The sequence below is a fragment of the Chenopodium album genome, chromosome 19 (genome assembly GCF_948465745.1).
Source record: "Chenopodium album chromosome 19, dcCheAlbu1.1, whole genome shotgun sequence".
In the NCBI taxonomy this organism is placed as follows: domain Eukaryota; kingdom Viridiplantae; phylum Streptophyta; class Magnoliopsida; order Caryophyllales; family Amaranthaceae; genus Chenopodium; species Chenopodium album.
The window spans coordinates 12346703-12369690 of record NC_137852.1 but is presented as its reverse complement, the minus strand read 5'-3'; the positions used below and the strand labels follow the sequence as shown (position 1 = coordinate 12369690).

Below are 22988 nucleotides of genomic sequence, written 5' to 3'. Positions count from 1 at the left end.
GTGTGGAGGTTTGTAAGGCAATGACATATGAGAGTATGGGTGGTTAGAAAAACTAAATTGTAATATAACATAAATTGTATTTTAACATGCTAAACAAGAATTGAATGACATGTGAAATTCATAAAAATATTTAATATTGAAATAAATGACGTTGAGTTTTAAAACCAACCAAAAGGAGAAAGGAAGTTGATAACAAAGGGGGTTTATATGCATGAAAGCGCATGAAAAGCTGGTTTTTGGTACTCAAATTTAAGAGCTTGGAACGTATAAAATTTCTTCTTGCGTACACCAATTGCCTCTATCTTTCAATCATCTCTATCCTTTACTAGATGTTATGTTCCCTTTGTTTTGGTGGAAAAATCATATCAGAATTTTCTGAAAAATCCAAATCATACCAGAAGTCCATAACTTCTTGTTGCTTAGTTGTCAAATATCTTCAATTCTGTATTAGTAAAAATTACGGAGTATATATTTGAAAAATACCCATTAATATGAATCCAACAAAATCTCATCATTACATATGGATATCAATATGGTAAAGATTCATTCAAATCAAGAAATCATATACCAGCCTAGATCACAACATACGAAGTATAAAGTTAAGACACTTAATTTACCTAAAGAGGACACAATCTTGAGACTGTATGATTGAGTAATTAGTGTAATGCACTTTTTTTTTCTTCTTTCAATTATGCTTGACAACAGGAAGTTCCTCAAGGAATAAATGGAGCTGCTGCATTCATAAATTAAGAGAGGAAATGCTCTAGACAATTTTTTTACATACATTTTCATTCATTGCCACTCTACAAAATTCTGTATAAACAAAAGGTTTCTATAACTACCACAGATATTAATTTCCCCCAAATCTATGCTGTTACATAAATTAGTTGATCTTCGGCTTTGATCGTTTTGGTTTTAGAATCAACCAAAGGATAAGGAAGACAACCAAGAAAGCTGGAATAGTTGTCATGTCAAACACAACCTCAACCTTCTGGTCTCTTGTGCAATGTATTGGATGGAGCAATGCCACAGTAGTATTCACTTTCTCCGCAAATCTACAAGAATGAAAGCAAACTTAAGTAAACGTTATTACCGTAACATCCAAAGAAGAAATGAATATCAATTTATCAAACAGGAACATCTCAAACATCTCAAACAAGAACAAATTTCAGCTCAGAAACAATAGGCAAGAAACAGGTATTGGTAAAAGTTTCACATAACCAGAAACAAACAAGAGACTGAGGCAAGTAAACTAAAGAAACCATTGGTAATTTGGTACCATCTAGTTGCCATGTCCATCGTTTTATCAAGAATATAGCAAAGACTAGAGTATCTTTCTTTCTCAACGCAAGCTGCCATAATATTAGAATGCATCACAGGTAGTAATAGGGCAACGTTTTGCTACAGTAATCAAAGCTAATTAAAGGCGATAGTTGTAATTAGGGTAAGGGATGATATTTATGAATTTAAGAATTACTTGGCCATTGTATACATATTAAACGTATGTCATATTATCCTTTGTCAAAATTAAACATGTACTATGAATGCAGAAACCATATTCAATGTTTGCTAGAAGTAAACACAGTAAAGACATATATTTAACGTATGCAGCCTAGATATCTATAAACAGAATGGGCTATTCCCCTGTCAGCAATCTATTTTTCTCGTATGCCTTACCCTCTTGATGCGTCGTCCAAGGTATTCAGAAGCTTTAATGCATCAGTGTAACGCAACTCTCCGGTAACAGTAGCAATCTGAAAGAATATTTGATCAGCATAAGCTTAGATATTCAAGGCCAGTGTTGACGAGAATACAAAAAAGTTCAGCTACTCACTCTTTTCCACAAGCCAACAGCAAAATTATACTTATTCACTAACTCCTGCTCCTGGGACTGAAAAAGCTTGAATGATTTTTGAGCTGTTTGTAGTCAAGTTTACACCAGAATAGACTTTCCATACGAACAAATATAGGCCTCATGCGTATACCACAAAGTACAAATATCAAAGTAGACAAGTCAATAAAAGAGCAGCATTATCAAGTCTCTTTTTTAATGGCAACATCAATTTTTGATACCCATCAATTTTGTCATTAAGTCGTCTCATAAACACTATCCCTGAAAATATCAATTTCTTAACCCTTCACATCAAGTAAAAGCCCTAGTCAGCAAAATATACTACCTGGAAAATGTACAAAATGGATCACATAAATGGTGACATGGGGAGAGAAAGACGCGGGTTTTGGGGGGGGGGGGGGGGGGGGAGGGTGAGGGGATGAATCAAATATGTAGAGCATACAAAACAGATGGAACAACTGAGGAATATTATTCATAGTCTTTCAGGGAGGGATGTGTAAATAGAAAACTCAAGGATACTAGTCTGTTCAAAGGCCAGACGGTGAATAGCTGAGTTCACAAACTGGATAGATTCTTCAAGACTTGTGATAATATAGCTCCTGGCTATGGTATCCGAGTGAAACTGAGAGATTCTCCACCCTTGAGAAGTGATCGAAAGAGGGTTGCATCCCATGGACCATAACCAATCCTAAGCACATGAAATACAACTTAATTAGCAGAAGTGTAGAGCAAACATTCATACATAAAATGTCATCCAAACTGTATCATCAAGAAAGCAAGAGCTCATAAGTCATAATCAAGATTGTGATTGATTTTACTCCATAAAGCTAGGGCTAGTTTATCAGGAAAACTTGATTTGCAATAAATAATCAGACAAGTTTTAACTGCCCAAGAACATCGCTATCAGCTGATAAAAGTAATAGGTTGAGATACTAGTTGTAAAGTAATAGGTTCCGGAGAGAGAGAGAGAGAGAGCAGGATGGACATAATAATTTAAAAAACGAAATCAATAGGAAACTGAAAACAAAACAGCTATTTGGATATTTAACAGCTTAAGCAACACTTATAATTCAGACCTATATGATGAGACGTGGCTTAAAAAAAACTCATAAGCTTAATTTACAAGAAACCTTTAAATGCTTCAACTGAAACATCAGATATGAAGAAAATGTCAGCCAAGTAACACCATGGTTTAACTAGCACCCTGCATACCTCAATAGCAGTTTCATGGGTATGACTATAGACGAGATGATGAGGTAGCAAACCAGCTAAATGTTCCGAAGCAGCAGCAATCGCAGCTTTAACGGGCCTCCTGAAACAAAGAGGAGCACAAAAAAGGTTAACACCGACTATAGGCATAATAGCACAACAAAATAAAGGTCTGGCATGTGATACGCGTGTTGATATCTTCTTCTAGCTCAAATCTCATGTTAATAAGATGGAATATGATCTTGAGTGACAAGTTAGATTAGAGGAATAGTAATAAACTCTGAAATTACAATGAATGAAGTCACAAAGGGTGTAGCTTCATTACCGACTACCAAGTGTCAAGTAGTGGACAACTGTCATCAACAAGGACCACGAGGGTAAAAAACTTATGCACAAAGAGGCAAGAAAAGTTAACATTTACAACTCCATGGTCTTTGTAAGGCTGAAACTTTCTTCTCAATCTTCCATGTATTCTTCTACAGTCCCTCAAAACAGTTAGGCCCTGTTCTTTTGATCTTCAGAGCAAAATAGAGCAAGTGTCAGCGGAGCAGAGCAGACTATTAACACTAAGCAGGGCTCAGAGGCAGGGCTCAGCAGAGCAGATTTCAGCGCAGCAGACCACAGCAGCTCAAAAGAACAGGGCCTTATTATCTTTCTTCCCTAAACTCTACGTTCTTCCCTTCTAAAATCCAGGCAAAATGTAAATTTTCATTTTAAAATATTATTTAATAAAAAAGCAGGGGACCAGAAAAAAAATCCTAGCCATCCCCAATATCTTTCTGCTGTCCCAGGGATGTTTAATAGAAAACCCAATTCAGATTGCATCTAAGGCCCATCAATGCAAGCCTACTTGCCTATTACAGCCATAGGGCAGTAAATTTCACTATTGCTCAAGCTAAGAAATTAAACAGAAATAAGAATATGTCACTGTCCTTAAAGAAGTATAAACTTGGGCCCAATATTCATATTAAAGTGACACTCTCCTAGAACCCTCAAACATGTCTTAGAAAAGAAAAACTATTTGAAGGACAATGAAGAAAATTTGGAAAGCACAAAGTGATCCTTACCTTAAATCCCAACGAATTGAATGCCCATTGCACTGCAAATGGCTATCCCAGGAAGAGGTCTCAGACTGAACAACAATGATCATATCAGAAAGCGCTTTTGCCTGATAATATTTGTCAACCAGCAATGAATCGCCATGGATAAACCAGAAAATTGGAACCTCTAGTGTCAATCTGCTATTAGCATGCATTCCTGCATCAGCAATACATGCATTTTCAAATTGGTATGCAACAGCCCATGGAATACAGGATGATTATTCAATATATTTAAATGGAAAAATAAGAATGCTACAGCAGACAGCTATTCATCAAAGCATATACTTCCTCTGGGTTTTCATACTTGCAACATACCTTCTTAGCACGCTATTTGAGGAAGTAAATAAAAAGGTAAACGGACAAATTAAGATATAAAATTTAAACCTTAACAAGTTAATACCTTCATCTTATCAGTGGTTAATTTATTTCAAGTCCATATGCCTAGTCTAATATCTTCCTTAAAGTGTGTGCTAAAGTGGTGTGTTGCAAGTATATAAAATCAGATGAAGTATATACTAGTAAGTTCATACAAAGCCAATATGAACGTGGAGCTCCATGCTCCACTAATGGATGTGAGCCAATGAGCATAAGTGAAAGCAGGGGATGCTTCAATGCATAAACATATTAGTTACAAATTTTTGAACAAAGAAGGGACATTAGTTCTGATAAATGGTTAGATAGTGTCTCAAGAATACAGCATGTTTGACAGATCATTGTACATTTACAGCCAAACTCAAGTGAAGGCCAGGTGTTCACCTTTTAGTGCATTATGATCATTCATCCTCTGCAATTGATGTTGAAGAATGGAGGAATCGAGATAGTTGGAGACAGTTTTTCTATAGGTTCCATTTACAAATAACATTGGCACGGCAGCTGCTCGCCGAGACACAGAGAAAGCCATAGCCAAAGCAGGATCATCTGAAAGCACCAACCTACAGGCACCACAAACACATTAATCTATGGTGAAGTGCCGGCTCAGATTTCAAGACCATGCATGACTATCATGAATTGTGACCAAATTGTGGAAACCAGACACAACTGACTGGTTCAGCTGGAAGAAGAGACCAATCATACTAGTTTAGTAAAGGAAAGGTTTAATTGCCTCAATAGGAGCAATAATTATAAGAAAAATTTGATTTACACTTTTACACGTGGGGAGACTAAATGAAAATGCATTCCTAACAAAAAAATTCATATCTACTACTTTCACAAAACTGTCAGCCTCCATTCATAATGTTGTCCAGTTTCAACTCCTATTAGACCCACTGTATTCAAATAGCGCATATATTAATGCAAATTAAAAGGTGGTGAAGCATGAGTATTAACTATTAACAACCCAGGTCATACTCAACGTAGATTATTGCTTCCATTACAGTAAATAAGCACAACTGGCTTAAATCTATTAGCAAATAGCAATGAAGGTGAAGCTTTTTGCTAGCAAACTATTCAGAACCTTCAATTACACAATCTTTCACCTGGCCTGAATCAAACATCACTGAACCTATCTTAGAGCTGTGCTTTCCTGCTCAACTCCCTTTTATCTTCTAAAGATGACCACAAACGATAAGGAAATAAGAAAATGCTGAAGGGATAACCCATTCAGTCACAGGGCGGCGTAGATCCATTCAAGAAAATCAGCAATCTTGTCAGTGTTGTAGATTGATTTTATACACACTGCTTTGCTTAAATACAAGCCAATTGAGCTGAGGAAACATATTTACATGTTACACTTAAGAAAATCCCACCCCCTTCATCCTTAATAAGCTGTCAAATTTAGGAAAAGTACAAATAAAAGGGAACATTTACTGTCTTGTCTCCTGCTATTCTTTTGACTTTCAGGCCAGCCAATCACCAAAAGTGCTACTCCCTCCGTCCCACATAGTAGTGCTCGTATACCTTTTCAGGTGCCCAAAAACTTTGTGCTCATGTGTGAAACTTTCCATTTTGTCATATGATTTTGGACAATTATAACCTCATAAGCATATTATGATATCATACATATCCCCTCTCTTTGCACAAAAATCCATGTCATAATTTTTAGAGGTGATGAGTTGTTTTGGCTTTTTCCTCTTTTCACATTGGACAAAAATAAATATCACATGCTTTTCCTTTTTCATTAGTGATGATTTTATTTTTTATTTTTTAAATACAAAAAGTACAAAGCCACATGCAAAAGGACATGAGAATGTACTATAATCATTGGGAATATTTTCATTCCTTAGATCCCGTAAAAAAACTCAAAATGGGCACAACTATGTGGGACGGAGGGAGTGATTTATAAAACTATAAAAAGTGAGCTAGTGTATTTTGGAACATTCCAAAAAGTAAGCATTGACAACTCATGGAGAGAGCAGCAGAGATACTTACATATGCTGGCTGAACATCACCTTTTGAGAAGGCAAAAGCAAAGAAGAAAGCCCATCCATTATAGCCTTTAGATCCACAGGCAGCTGCTTAACATTCCTGACTTTCTGCAACAACAGTGATGACATTATTTTCTATGGTTCAGGATTGGTCTATCAGCTAAGAGATCTGAATACAAGGATCAGCAAAAGGGAATTCAATTCAGTGTAAAATTTAGAGATGATTAAAAGAAATTTAAAATATATCACAACTCTTTTAAAATTTGAAGGCTTCCATTCTTTGACATCAACTATCTACCAATTTCTTTCAAGTATAATTATAAATTATTTAATAAACATAAACATAAAATAGAATAATTCGATATCAAGACTCGTATAATTTGAAAAATTAATCAAGTTTTAGTACAAAACATTTGCGGCCTGTACTTAAAAGTAGATATCGTATTACCAAGGATAGAAAAATTAAGAGACTAAGCAAGAGCTCTTACACATACTTAGAAAGCCATAAATGTACATACATGCACACACATACGCGCATAAGTGCGCACACTCAAGGAGATGAGCGGGGAAGGGGAATAGAGATAGACAACAGATAGAGAGGGAGGAAAAGTGAGGGCTGACTAAAGGGTGAGAATATTATACATCTTGAGTGATGAAAAATAGCTGATAAGATATCTGCTCATAGTAATGGAAACGTCCGTCAGCCACAGAAGGGGCTATAATGTGCCTCATTGATCCCCATAAAATTGAACCTAAGTGTGCCAGAAAAGTATCACGTGCAACAGTGTAATTATGGGACTCCTGCAGTAGAAGCACAACTTGTTTGAGTACATAATTTCGTCTTAAAATATAAGAAGCGAGCTAGGAAAGCATAGTTACATTTTACACGCCTTTGATAGAAGTTATTTAATATTAAGGGCAATTCAGGACAATACCACATCGTTATCACGGAAAAGATTCCAACTCTCCATTCGCTTTAACGCATCCACCGCCTTTGTCCTGCGATTTTCATCATTTTCTTCACCTTCCATGGACTGAAGCTCATTTGTTAGTTCCAGCATTCTCTCATCGAGTTCTGCAATAGCGGTTCCAAATTTATATACATCAGCATTCTTCACAGGATTGCAGATATTGCTATACCCAGAATTTTATCAACCCAAGCAGATGAGAACCAGCAAGAATCAGTTGTTTAACATAAAAAAACTCTTGATCAGAAGTTTTAAGAGCAAAGCCAGTTACCTTCACAAAGAGCAAGTTTAACTCTCCTTCCCTTGCAATGTTTAAAAGAAAAAAGCTCATAGATATCAATTTCTGCTAGAAGGATATCAATAGCCTCATGTTCTCTCTGCAATATTTCCAAAAATAATTAGTTACTAAGAAAGCCAATAGTAAAAAGCTAAAAGAATTTATTTTGGTTCCAAGCAATGAACTACAAATGTATTTTATTTTATAATATTAATGAAGAAATTATTTTATAAATGAGCAGCGATACAGCAGAAACTACAAAAAAACAAAGGATAAGTTGTCTTCAAACAGCCAAAAAAAATGAATATGATTCCTCCACTGTGTAGCTATTACAATGCTTACTGTGCTCACAATAAGAAAAATTAAAATCATAACCCTACTCCTAAAAGAATGAGATGAGCTGCATGAACAAAAAAATCATCACTTTTGTCATCCACAAAGATCCTCTTTCTTCTTCAGCTTCTACAGCCACATGATCAAGCATACTCACTTCCTTCAACTCATTTTTAACTCCCATCCAAGCCATTTTTGGCCTCCCTTGGCTCTTGAAATCTCAATTATCCCAATTCACCACCTTCCTTATCGGTACATCCTTTGGTTGGCATCTCACATGTTTAAGCCAACGTAATCGGCTCTCCCTTATCCTATTCTCAATATCTACAACTCCCGACTTTTTTTTCAAATATCTATATTGCTAACTTCATCCATGCGTGGAACAAAGGGAAGGGCCTACCAGCTGTGGCCCACCCCATGAATCAATTCGTCTATTTAATAATAATTGTTCTGTTGTGTAGCATTATAATTGGTGCTGAGTTTGTTTGTTGTGCACTATTCATATACTTCCTTCGATCTTTTTCAGTTTATCACGTTGCTAACACACAAATTCAACTATCAATATCTAATTATCAATAATAAAAAGTTGAAATTATGAAATTACAAAGACAATTCTAACAAGATCACACATGACTATGTTTATCATAACCGTAAATCACAAAAACTATCAATGTGAAATTTGTGAATAGTGTCAATTAAAAAAAATGGAGAAAGTCTTACTTCGTCAAATTTTGGGGTTCAATTGCTTTCATCCACCTATCCTCTATTTAATTTTAGCTTTCTTTCATTTTGTAACGTTTAATTGCCCTACTTAGTTTCTTGGCTTAAGCAATCCTATAATTATACCCCCCCCCCTTTTTTTCCCTCTTAGCTTTGTTTAATGTAGTCATAGCTCATAGGAATGTATTTAATTCTCTTTATTTTTAGTTAATCATTCCAATCAAAATTTCTTCTAAATTATATTATTGTACCTAAGTACTTTTCTTTTATTGTCTTTCTTATTAATTAAAATCATCATAAATTACTTAATTGAAGACAATAAAAGTAATTTAAGATTAAACTAAAATGCCTTATTAGGCTCGCCTTATGATAAATTTCTAGATCCACTATTGACTTTGTCCAATAATAGGTTCATCTTCATTACATAATCCTTCCAAAGTCCAACGTCAGACCCATATAGTAGTGTTGGTCTATGGCCACCCTATGATAAATTTCTAGATCCGCCATTGACTTTGTCCAACAACAGGTTCATCTTCTTAACATACTCCTTCCAAAAGTCCAACATCAGACCCATATAGTAATGTTGGTCTATTCGGCACACTACAACGTCTTCTTAACACTCCAACAAATAAGCAGCGATTTTTCTTTTTCAATTTTTTCTTTTCTTCTTATTTTTTTTTTTAATTATTTGGTGGACAAGTAAGACAAAGAATCATTGCACAGTAGAGAAAGTTTGAAAATTTTATATTGATAAGGCCATGAGTTGAACTTCTGTACAAAATCAATTATGGAGGTAATACGAAACGCACATTATAATTGTAAATAACACAATGAGCAACATCACATGTTCAAACCCTATGTTCATAATCAACACATACTTACATCCCCAAAAACAGCAAATCTTTCTTGAATTGCATCTTGAAGACGATCTTCAGCTTCCTCTTCTGAAATTTCTGAAAGCACAAAGTTCAAAAAACATTTTTAAAATAAAGCTACTCAACAAAAAAAAAATAAAAATATTAACAAGTATGATTCCAATTAACCTACTTGAAAATTAAATTCAGGGTAAGAAAATCAATTGGAGTGCATGGACAAGCAGTGCAACTAGGAACAGCCACTTTCTATACATCTATTTTATAATTCCTCCGCTCAGTTTAACCTTGTATTAGGCTTTTACACAACAAAAAAGGGTCATTGTAATTGTGTTAGTTTCTCTCTTCTATTAACACTTATCCTAACCTAATATAATGGAAATTCCACATTCTATTTTCTACTAGCTTCTATCTAGCTAATAGATGTGGGGATGCTGAAGTAGTTATGGCTTCATTGGGGACTCTAATGAAAGGGTGATCCCAGCTTCTTTTTCAGAGTAAGTGGACTCTAAAACAATAGCTACTGAGCAACAAATGAAAAAGGCTGAACACATCAAGTAGGATGATTGGAGAGAAGACAAACTAAGTCTTTAAAGTGAGGATAACTATACCTAGACTCTAGAGGCTCTCGGTTACAGAGGAATAATTGGATTTAGAAAATAATGAGCCAACCCCAAGTCCCCATCCAGGAAAGCTCCATTTTCCGCAAGAACTTTGAAAACAATTAGCTGAGAAAGCTAAATAAAGGCATTTCATAAACTATAAATTTCATGACTGGTAAATAATCACTCTTCGCCAAACCTGCAACTGCACCCATTGTTTTTGTTACATTTGGCAAACTTTCCTCTGTGCGAACACCTTGCCCTCCGACAGCAGGACCCCAAGTAAAAGGACCAGCACTAAGATCAATAAATGCCCATCTGAAGATCATGTAATCACAGGTCAAGAAAAAGTTGAAGTGTTACACTAATTAGCCAGTGGTAAACCAAAAGGGATTAGTTATGAACCTATCTTTTCCTATCCATGTATCAGTTAAACATTCAGCATGGAGGTTCCTGAGGTCCCCAGATTTAAGCTCTTTCTGTAATGCAAGCTTTAGATCTCTGCTTTTCCCATTCAACACCTTCAAACAAACAAAAACAAGAAGAAAATTAATACATCCCCAATGACTTTAGAGCCGAAACATCATTTCTTTTCAAGATAAATTTAGAAAATATGCAAAGAATTACCTGCAAAACTTTGTTCTGAATAACATAATCTATATCCTTTCCTTTATATAGTTCTTCAATACTATCTAGAGCTTCTGAGCATCTATTAGACCACTCCACCTGCAAAAAGACAACCTCCAATCAGTAAAAAGAGTGGCATCTCGCACATACCTAACCTTCCTCATTTACCTCATTTCCCATCAGATTTGCACCCAAATACGATAAGCTAGCAACTGTAAGGTTAATTAAACTTAATTTTTCAGCAGTTTAGGGCTAATAAGCAATGTAATTCAAATCCCAAAAGTCTATAATGTACATAAATTCATTGAGGTACCCAGGAGAAGAGCATACACGTGATAATGGCTTATACTTACAGGCACTCTGCATAAAGAAGGTGCACATGCACAGACAAACTCGTGTAAACCCACACGTCCAAACATGCAGGAACAAGAGTACAAGACACATCTATTGTAACACCATCCCAATAACTACTACTACTGAATGAGAATTCAAAGATAAATATGGATAATATGCCAAAATTTTAAACATATAGAGCACTTACCGTATCAGTTTCTTCAGTTAATGTCCATGCAAACTTAGCCATTGGGTGCTTTTCGTACAGAGGTCTTTGAATCTTTTCAATAGCTGAAAATATTTAGCCAAAAACAATTAATTAGCAGAGTAACAAAATGTTCCTTGTCAGCAGTTTAGGGCTAGTAGCCAAAACATAGAATTACTAAAGGAGAAAGAAGCTTGAGAGGTAGTTCCCAAACCAAGAGTACTCTCAGGAACAATCTTTGATTCACGGACTATAGCTTGCAAGGTTGTATTCTGCACCAATAACACCACCATATTATAAACAATAAATGTACCCAAATAGAACTTTATATAAATATAAAAGGAAAGCATTTACTGCAATAATGACCAGAAAGGCTGCCATAACTACAAAGGATTCCAGACCAAATATGAAATAAAGATGACGTTTACCTCAAAAGCTTAATACACGATAATGCACCAAATGGCTGAAACAATAATCTAAAAGTATACTAATCCTAAGTATAAAAACAATCAATAGATTGGAAAGAATGGAGCACCTCTCTAAGAAAATTTATCTCAGACTCAGACAATCCTCTCCTGCAATCAAATCATGGGTTCAATTAAAATGAAAGGAGATAAAGGACATAGCCATAGGACCAGTCCGCCAACTTAGGCTATACAGCTAATTATGAAAGGTTGCTAGATGTAACAACAAACCTGTAGCCATAGTTAGTTATATTAGTACGATGCTTCGGGTTCAAAACAAAAATGTTATAAGCATTTCCAAGTTGCAAGTACTCAATGAGGCTATCATAAATCCCTTCCATCATATCCAGGTCCACTTGCCACACATCTTTATTTTCCCTGTGGGAGAGGAACATAAAATAGAGTAAAAGGTAAAAGGATTTCCATGATTTATAAATAATTACATAAAATTGAGGAGCTTTCCAAAAGATGGCATTGCTTAAGGCATTTTAAAATTATATACTCCAATTGCTAGAGTTTTTATGCTTAAGACTGTAAGGCTTTAAGCAAAGTTGGGCCAGTATCAAACAAGCAATTTAAATTGGATTACATTAGTTGAAACCAAATGTTTCATCTAAACTATGTTAATGTTTTGCTTCCTCTTTGTTAGCTCTTATGTAGTTATGTCCCCATAATAAAATAAAGTCAAGACGAACTCTCAATTTCTTTTTATTGAGGTACTAAAGCTATATCCTCAAATATGCCTTTAAATGGAATTAGTTGTTAGTGTACAGATTTTATACAAATGAATGAGTAAAAGGGATAATTTTCTAGTTCTAAAAGTGTTTTAATGCTCACAAGATCAAGAACACTTTCTAGACTTATGTGACAAGTATGAAGTAGTTGGTCAATTACACGCCCCAATGTAGCTATACATCAATCATAAATTTTGGCAGCAAAGGAAAGTAAATGAAATCACATACATTATTTTTAAGGAAAGAGACAGGGTATAATAAGAAAAGTTGCCCCAGAAAGTAAGCCACATTAGAGTAACATTCTTTTTCACGGTTTTTAAGAGAAGTGGATCTCACATGAGTTAACACCCTTAAAATGGGGTTGAAAAATTATTAGGTATATAAATAAGTGGGTCATGAGCATTAAATAAGGGTAATAGTACAACTTTCACCCAAAAAAAAAAAAAAAAAAAAAAAAAATCAATAACAGTGTGTTGCAAGTATTATGACATTTCCATTTTGAAAGTGTAGCAGATCTTAAAAAACAGAGGAAGTAGTATTTCTTGGACAAAAATGGAATAAAGAAAAAGTTGGAAGAGCTTTATGGAATGGAAAAAGTATATGAAAGGTGTCGGAAAGAACATTCCCGCTATCATTCTCATGCCGGGATAAAGGAGGGTTACGGTAGGCCAGTGACAGCTAGTGTAAAACTCTGTCACATCACTAGACATGAGCCACAATGATTGAGAATAGTACTAGGATGGGTGACCTCCTAGGAAGTCCTCATGTTGATTCATGCAGCAGACCCAACTTATGGGATTAAGGCATTCAAGAATAAGAAGCCTCGAAGACATAAGGCCCAAACATCTGTATCCTTAATTTTTGTGGATTTCACCTTCTACTAGACCTACAATTACACACCAGAACCTAGATCTACTTCAATTGCAACACCTCTCTTGTAAGGAAAACCAATGGGCCTATTCAAGCAAAACTTCATCAAACAGACACATCAATCTTTTCCTCCAGGCATCAGACCCGGATTTATTGTCCATGCCTCCATGGTCGAGTTATATCATGTCAATGTGAGAAAATCAGAATATCATCAATGTCCGATGTCTTCTTCCATCAGCAAGAAAAAGATAAAAACTGAAAAGGAAATGAATTATTCCATAATTGCATTGTCCAAAACACGTAACAGTAGGCATATCCTATGACTTGCGAAAAATCTTATGTGGACCAGAAATACCCCCAATCAAAAAGTAGATAATAACTACATATTCCAGTTATAATGAGCAAATATGGACCTCAGCAGAGACTACTGCCTTACTAGTATTCAAAATTCAAGTTTCCTATTCCTGTCCTCAGCTCTTCAGAAACAAATACTGGAATTACCCTGCGAAAAAGCAGCCTTTTGGAATTTAAACTACACAAATACACATTCATACCATCATTTCACATTAGACATGCCCGTATATAGCAGTTTTGAACTAGAGTGGGTGTCTAGGTACTTTCATTTTAGTAGTTTTGATATAGTTGCTGAGAGTGGTCAGACCGTCACTCCACCAGGGTATTCAGTTTGTCTCTTGGTTTTGTAGCTCTTATTTCATATTCACCTCGCCTAAGTGTCCACATATATCTCCTTTCCCTGTTTCTAAATATCCATGAACTATAAACAAACTCAATAACAGTAAAACTGCGTATAATAACGGAATAAATTAGCAATCTGATGAAATCCAATTAGTGTCCTAGTATGTTACTATGAGCTTTTGGTACTCCCAAGTAATATATTGTCTAATCCCTACAGAAGTATTATCCAGCTTGCAAAAAGCTAAAAAGTAAAAGCAGCCCAAGAGACAAAAGTCAAATGTACACATTGGCTTATCCGCTTGTTTCACATGACATTGCCAACACAAACTTTACGAAACTTTGGGCCCCAGTAGAACACTTAAGACTCCAATATTTTTAAAGGCATAATCTTCACAGATAGATGTTACAAAAAAATTTTGCAATCACAACATACCCAGTCCCTGAAACATCATCCTTCCGAGACAGAACAGCAATAGCACGCTCCAAAACGGAAGTAACTTTTTCATTCATTTGTATAGCATGAACAGAGAAACTGCATAAATAAGTTCCAAGTTTCAGTATCAGGAATCACAGAGCAATAAATTAAGTAGAGTCTGATAAATACCACCCAAAAACATAAATTGGACTTTGGAGAAAACATTACTTGTAGTTTACATGACTTAGTGTAGGAAAATGATGATTTCCTTTGTCAACGTTGATCGTGTAGAATGGGTTCAGCACTTCTTCAATCTGTGGGACCCGAGTGTGTTCAAAAATATGATCGATTTTTGTAAACCATCTCTCAAGTTCTTCAGGTTGCAGTGAAAATGCTAAAATCAAAGGATATGAAAAATCATAAGACCAAATAACAATTGACTCAGAGTCTCAGACATTACTTAGTCAACACTCATGTATTAGAAATTCAACATTAGATGACAGATACCTTGGTTTCCACTTCCATCAAATCCAATAAATATGAAATTCACAGGAACTGGAAAATGCATAGAATCAATTTCCTGAAGCTTCAAATATGTAGCAATATTCCCTGCAAATTTAGATTAAGCATCACTAGTCCATCAGTTATGAAAAAATTTCCATCATATAAGAAAAAGTACTTCCTGGGTGTCACACATTAGAGAAAGGAGGTCTAGGAGCAACAACAGAAGGGACACGTAACAGAGGTGTATGATTCATCCATACATTCTACTACGTAATTGTTTCACTCCAATAACATGATTGTTCATTTTTTCCCACTTACAGACCAGATTTAGTCATGAAAAAATACAGCAGGATCACAACTTTTATCTGCTGTAATTTTAGGATAAACTTGGTACCCAAGATATTTTACACTGATGATTGAAAAGAGCTTATTCTCCCAATAGATTTAGAATGTGTTTAATGAACGGCGAAAATAATCACTTTTTCGCATAGAGTCCTTTGAGGATACTTAAGTGGTATGGATTAGCTCGGATTACATCTTGATACCTAATACAAGCTCCCTACATTGCTTTAGCCAAAAATAAACATTGAAATCCAGATTGATGTGATTGGACTGAAATTTTTCTCTACTTTTTAGAAAACGATTTGTACCTTGATATTTTGGCTCAAAGCCTCATAAATATATGTTGATTTTGTTCATTTTCAAGCTTACCACTAGATTTCTAACATTCTCGTCCATGTAACATTTTTATTCATCCCAAGCCACTGTAAGGCCCTGTCTTTTGAGCTTCTGGGCACAGCAGAGCAGGTCAGCAGAGCAGATTTCAGCACAGCACAGCCGAGCCGAGCAAATTTCAACATTATTATTAATACTATTATTATTGTTGTTATTATTATTATTATTAAGTGCATATACCATTGATTTAGGTGAGTGAAAACATAAATATATGTGTACCATATTTAACATAAGTTAATAGTAGAAAGAAAAAAGACAATGGTTTACTTATATTTATTTCACAAAAAATTTAAAATAAAATGATTTAATGAGTAATAATGATTTTACTTATAAATTTGTCTTAATCATATATTTTTAACACTAAAAATAATAATGATATACAAAGTACTACTTGAAAACAACCTCTTTTTTTTTAATTCCTAAATTGTAAGGAAAGATTTGAAAAATAATTCAACTCAATGAACTAACCATCAATACCCACATAAAATGTTTCTACACATTGTGATTCTAATATCAAATATTTATAAAAGAAATTGTTATTAATTGTTATAATTATTATTTATTTATTTTGAAAGAATTGTTATAATTATTAGAAATTATTAATTAATAATATTATTAAATATTAATTCTTAATAGTTTGAATTATTAAATATTATTATTGATAATTATTATCATTAATTATTATTATGATTAATAACTATTAAATTATTATTATTAATAATTATTAAAATTATTTTTAATATTAATAATTATTATAATTATTCAGAATAATAAATTATTATCATCAATACAATATTAATTATTATTATTGAATATTAATTATTAATATTGTTATTATTAATTATTATTTGAAAATAGAGCACAGCAGAGCAAATTTCTTTTTAGCAGAGCAGAGCAGATTTAATTTGAGCACAGCAAAGCAAAGTAGAGCAAAGCAGAGCAAAGCAGCTCTAAAGAACGAGGCCTAAGGCAATAAATCTATGTCAGAGCATCGCAGAGCAGCTCTAAAGAATGGGGCCTATGGCAGTAAATCTATGTCAAAGCAATAGATCAGGAAAGAGGAAGAGTTCACAATGGATTTTTACTTTTCTTGAAATTAGCTACATTCTATAGCTAGACTGTGCTCTTCAACCACTACCCATATCCAATTCTTGAAATTTAGGATATAGTGACCACTGACCAGCATATATCCAATTTTAGTCCAAGAATATTGTTCCCACAAAAGCCAAAAAGAGGTGGAAAAAAAAAAAAAAAAAAACTTTTAAAAAGAAAAGGTATCTCACACCTCATGGCAAATCAGAAGCAAAAATTTTGCCATATACTACCATCACTTCTAGATGATATTAACAATTCCGAATTTGGTACTTTTAAAAAGTTTTTAGGGGGTGTTTGGTTCACATAATTCAGGTATGAGGTATGGATTTAAAAGGTTTAAACCCAAAAGTCCAAAACCCATACCTTACATTTGTTAAATGATTTTAAGAGTTTCAAACCCTTACCTCAAACCCCCAAAGGTATGGGGTTTAGAAACCTAAGGGGAAAGGTGGGTTTGGCTCATACCAATTCTTTTTGGTATCAAATAAAAGAAAAAAAAAATATATATGTTCCATAATCAAACCAAATAAATGGTACTAAAAATCAAGTTCCAAACCCATACCACTATGGTTTCATTCCTGATTCCAACCCCATACAAGTTTGCAAACCAAACGTCCCCTTTACCTCGCAATATTTACACCTTTCCACACTCACTCTTACTTTAACCACCCTTTCTTAAGCCCACACACCACATCAACACTCTCCTTTTGTCTTACTTTGTGCTAACAGTAAGTGTTAGCATCATTGGAAATGATAAAAATAAGCCCCAACCACAAACATCACATGATAGTATTGCACCATAATATCTTCTTCTCCTTACCCATACCAAACAGCCAAACACAAAATTGGGGCCAATTCAAAACCATTAGAAAAAAAAAATTTGTTCTTCAAGCAACGCAAACCATTTACTCTAAAGTCCAATGCCAACTCTTTAATTCACAATGTATAAACAAATCGTGTGAATAAGACATATTATCAGCATGGGAAAAGCAAGTACAATTGCAAAGAAATAACTAATCCCAGCCTTCAAATGACCAAATCTATCTTATTTTCTCAGACAAACTTGATGTAGTCAATCAGTTTACCTTAGTTGTTAATTGCAAAAGCATTTCTCATCACCTTTTGTAGGCAAAGTTACATTAGAAAATAATCCAAAGACATGTCTCTCTTAAAAGTTTCGAGACTATAGTCAAAAATCTCATAGCACCATCTCATACTTAGCAATATATCCACCAAATTTCTTTGCTACAACACCGACCTTTGTACAAAGCTGTTCTAAACCCTCTCATATGCAATAAACGAGCATTACTCATCTGTAAACTCCCAATCACACCTACATTTTATCTTATAGGGTTCATATTGTTCGTCTCAACAAACCATGACTACACAGTACACACTACTTCACTCTCTAATCATGTCCATCTTTGTACTCTTTTTCATGAGTTCTCTTCACATAGGTCAACCCCAACAACCAATACTTAGCGACAATACTAGGGCACTATCACACAAATATCCTTTTGTTGGTAGTAATCACACCCTAACGATGCCACTAATAATGTCACATAATCCCATAAGCACATTTAAAGTTTCATACTTTAAATAACACTAATCACTCCATCAATAAAGCTCCTAGAGAAATACTCTGGATCTCCCATGTGCCTACTTGCCCATGTACTTATAAAAAAATATTTTTTCAAACCTAAATTACTACACTTAAGAGAAAAATTTCTTTCAAATACATAGATGATTAAAGGATAAACATCCCTACAGGATCAGGATTTATCTATTGATATCAATAAACATAAATAGCAGACCAATCACAAATTACACCAACCATCAATGTGACATTGACCTGCGAAAACCATATACAGTAGCACCAGAAAGAAGCAAGGATCCCAAAGCAGCATAATGCCGCAAATAGTAGTCCTACTTCTAAAAAGTTATTACTATCCACTTTCCAGCAAGAAAGCCCAAAGAATGGACAAGAATGCACATCACAATCCTTTAAAAGTTTATATGGCTGGCTGCAAATGAGATGAGAAGAAAAGAAGAGCAACAAAAAAGGGAAGTCAAGCAAGCCCATAGAGTCACTATAAACTTAAACAATATGTTACAAAATTCCATAATATGATTCCAAGCCTAGTACTTGATGTTAGCCAAGACATTTTTTTTTTCTATGATTATCTTTATTGCTTTATTTAGGAACTCTCTTGATTTTACCTCTCACTTAATGTAGGAGTTATACTAGTGAGATTCTATAGTACTTTAGTTATAATTTTATTATTACTTATGGACTAATAAGGCCTTGGGCTTCCAAAGTTGTAGCATATAATCATTTATTTTTAATCATTAAATATAGGCCCATATTTGTTAATTATCGTAGGGTTATATTTAGTTTTCTTATAGGGAAGTGTAAAATACTATGTAGGAGGCATGAGAAAGGTTGGATTTGTCTTATACATATCGAATGTTTTAGAGTAAAAAATAAATTGTTAGGTTTGCTTGCATAAAGATTCGAGAGCTCTTTCTAAGGTTCGAACGTTGATTAACTAGGGTCTTAGATTCGTTGCTCCAAATATTTGACAAAATGTTCAAAAGACAAACCACATATAGTCAAACCCAATGTAAAAGATAAACACAGCAATGATACGAGCTAACTACCTGCCTTGGAGTAGTTCAAGGCTCCACTCTTTCCAGGACTGGAAGATTCCAATTCATCAAAATCTGAACATTAATTGAAACTGTCATGCCAAAAATTTACAGAATTTATCTTAATTTAAATTTTGCAGTAGCAGCTTCAACAAAACAAAGATTAAATTACCATGGGCTCTTACCACCATGTATGACAGACTCAGTCCAGAATCTGCTCTTCTCTTTGAGATTGAACAAAGAAAAGACAGATGACATTCCGCGTTTACGATGCGTTGGAGACTCATGCGATCCAGGAGCAAAAATCTGACACAAAGTTTCCATATTATCATGATGAAATTCATAGAGCTTGTGAGAGTGAATACTTGTGAAAGTGATGGTAAATGAATCATGACGTGTTTACAGATGAATACTTGTGAGAGTGAAAAATTTAAAGGAAAACCATAAAGCTTGGTTGAGCAAGATGGTAATGGTTAGCATAATGTGCCTAATAAGGTTTAATTTCATCACTATCTTTTAATCATATGAGAATCTATCATTCCAGAAGCAACTATGAAACAGGAAGGCAAGGTTTGAGGTTTCCACGAAATATAGCTAAAGAAAGCATTTGATCACCATTCACATCTTGTAAGAAACCTGCAACCCCAGACCACAAAGAAGAATGAAACCCATCCTAAAATTTCACACATCAAAGTAGTCAACAACTTTCAGGTCAAAACAATTCTTAACACTCCATGTCTGTTTAGCAACAATGGGATCTTCTTTGGCAAGCTAAAATCTATAGTTCGTAGGGGATGACAGCAGGTCCTGGCTGTGTTCAATACATAAGCCTGGACCGCAAAAAAAAAAAAAAAAAAAAAAAAAAAAAAAAAAAAAAAATCAAACCCAACAATTTAGAACTAAACCTGCCTTCTATTTACGCTAGAGGACACAGCATACTAATTGTAATCTCCTCATCAACCGAAACCTATCATAACCTTAGCCATAACTACTGGACACAAACATAAGAAAAATGACAAGATTAAATAAGCATAATGTGTGCTCCCTAGGAGATATAAACCCTATTCAAACCATCTAACTACTTATATACCTGCTCAACCACAAGATCAGTAGATCTTAGAAGGAACTAAGGAAGCCCTCATACAATTATCTGCTGGATGAATATAGAATAAACAACTTGTCGAAATTCACCCATTTGATGCTAGACTTGGACAGATAAATATTAAGTCGTGACACAAGCTCAATAACGAAAACTCTGATCACTGGGTTAGGTAAACATGAACAGCAAGATACTTTGATTCATGTTGTTTACTTGTTAAATAGTGAAACAGCTAAACAGTTTGAATTAGGTTGCTCACAAGTTTTTTGCATTTGAGCACCTCTTTTCAATTCAGGCAAAAACCCAATTCACCCACTTCTTGAGTCTTTATCAATAATAATAGCCAGCCGATACATGCAAGACACATGTAAGCCATGACGTGTAGTTTTAATTCATTTTCTTCAGCAAAAGTGCGCAAGTGCTCAACCATAGCGAGATGCTCATTTAGCCTAACCATCTCTCATAATGTGTCTATTTATAATACTTCTTCAATTTCACTAAAATTAATTGCAACACTTGAAGTCCACACATTTTCTAATGTAAGAGGAGAGTGAATCAAAAATCCAAAAGTAGAAAGTATATTCTAAGGAAGATAGTGAGAAGGAGAGAGAGAGTGGGTGAAGTACGTATATGAAAAGTTGTGTGAAAAAGAAGTGTTGCAATTGTTTTGAGACATCCTGAAATAGGCAAGTGTTGCATTTTAAGTGAAACTGAGGAAATATGACAAAAAAGTGTGGAGTTCATCTTCCAATCCTTGCCGCAAGGGTTCACATTGGATTACATAGGAAGAGGTGGGTCGGCCAAGAATGTTAGAGCTCTAAATTAGACCCATCAGCTCAATGAAAATATCTCTTAAATAAAAATAATTATTAAGATTTGTGAGAAAAGACACCAAGCTCAAATGCAGCACTCTAAACCTCATATGGTGGAGCAAGAAGACGTCTTCTTCTCAAGGCGATGGCAAATGGACATTAATTTCAGAAGGATTGCAAATTTTCAAGCCCGCGATCGGCTTAGAGGTAAAGAGTACTCAAGGGTTTTTTTTCAGCATTACATTTAGCAAGGAGAGTGAAGTAACTCATTTACCCCTAATAGTTCAAATTCCATATCCTTAACTTCAATTATGAGGCCATTATTACATCAAAGGTAGCATAGTATTGTAATCAGAATAATTAGGCATCATAGTATCAAGAATTCCTAATAAATGAGAATTAATTTCCTCCAAAAACCCATAAAATACAAATCAAACGCAGCAATCATAATCAAACTAATCAACACAAATTCTCATACTTTCCTTACTAACAATCATACAATCAATAATAAAATCAACAAGGGAAAAACCACAATTAACAATCAAATCAAAAGATGCGAAATTGAGGAAGAGAGAGATTACCAGTAAAAGAATGAAAACAAAGACGGAAAGACGAGAGAGCTTGGGAAAGCGGAGATAATGAAGCAGGAAAGATCCTTCGGCCGCCATTGTTGTGGCAGCAGAAAAGCTTGACTAAATCAATGGAGTATCGAATTGATGGAAGGAAAGAGAGAGAATTTCAATGGCGGAAATCAAGGGGGGGTTTTCTGGAGTTGAAGTAGGGAGAGAGTGTGATTTGCGTCGTGATCGAGAAGGAGGGTGCAGGATGGCTTGAGCTTGGGTGATCAATACTCACTCACATGTTGGGTGAAGTGGGTCAACTCTGGCTCGAACTTTAGGATAGCTCGTCCTGTCTTAGGTTCTGTTCTCTTCACGATATGGAATTTACAATCTTTGCATCGTTTGTGCTTGTTATTAGCGATGTCCATTCGGTTTTCGCTTTGGGTTGGCTAAATCCAATCCGAAATTATTAATTCGATTTCAATTTTTCAATCCAATCTGATCCGAATTACTTACCTAGTCCAATTCGATATAATCTGAATTTTTATTCGGTTATTGGATCCGATTCAAAAATCCAAACTAAATACGTTTTAATAGACTAGTAGAATAATATAAAAATAAGGGGAAACTCTCAATGGTAGCAATATACTTTTGCTCATTTCAATGGTAACAAAATATTTGACAAATTCTTCCAAATAGCATTACTTTTTATAAGTTTCCCTAAAATAACAATATTTTTACTCCTGCCAACTACCAACATGTTGTTGGGTAACCACCGGAAGTCCGGAACTCACCCTCACCCTCGGAAATCACACTACCCAAGTCCCCAAAACCTTGCGAACCCACCCCACGCTATGCCGAAACCCTAAAAACATTTTCCCTTATTCCCCCACC

The 22988-nt window shown here is 34.8% G+C and overlaps 1 protein-coding gene across 1 annotated transcript; it reads right to left on the bottom strand.

The window, feature by feature from the left end:
• Nucleotides 1–492: 492 nt before the first annotated feature.
• LOC145596047 (uncharacterized) lies at nucleotides 493–22367 on the bottom strand. The gene is made up of 25 exons (XM_081652478.1): nucleotides 22116–22367; nucleotides 19809–19929; nucleotides 19636–19698; nucleotides 15148–15249; nucleotides 14869–15034; nucleotides 14659–14757; nucleotides 12157–12303; nucleotides 11997–12036; nucleotides 11676–11733; nucleotides 11465–11547; nucleotides 10924–11022; nucleotides 10702–10817; nucleotides 10496–10614; nucleotides 9705–9775; nucleotides 7764–7869; nucleotides 7460–7599; nucleotides 7167–7325; nucleotides 6529–6632; nucleotides 4918–5093; nucleotides 4129–4318; nucleotides 3065–3164; nucleotides 2372–2540; nucleotides 1835–1917; nucleotides 1678–1754; nucleotides 493–1055 (listed from the first exon to the last, which is right to left on the bottom strand). The coding sequence occupies exons 1-25, from the start codon at nucleotides 22200–22202 to the stop codon at nucleotides 884–886; spliced, it is 2847 nt and encodes a 948-aa protein (XP_081508604.1). The 5' UTR covers nucleotides 22203–22367; the 3' UTR covers nucleotides 493–883.
• Nucleotides 22368–22988: the final 621 nt, after the last annotated feature.

Coding starts and splice junctions, on each gene's coding strand:
- LOC145596047 (XM_081652478.1), bottom strand. CDS start 22,202: ATGGCGGCCGAAGGATCTTTCCTGCTTCATTATCTCCGCTTTCCCAAG. Junction 11,023..11,464: donor TAACTGAAGAAACTGATACG/GTAAGTGCTCTA, acceptor GTCTTTTTGCAG/GTGGAGTGGTCTAATAGATG. Junction 1,056..1,677: donor TTGGACGACGCATCAAGAGG/GTAAGGCATACG, acceptor TCATTCTTGTAG/ATTTGCGGAGAAAGTGAATA.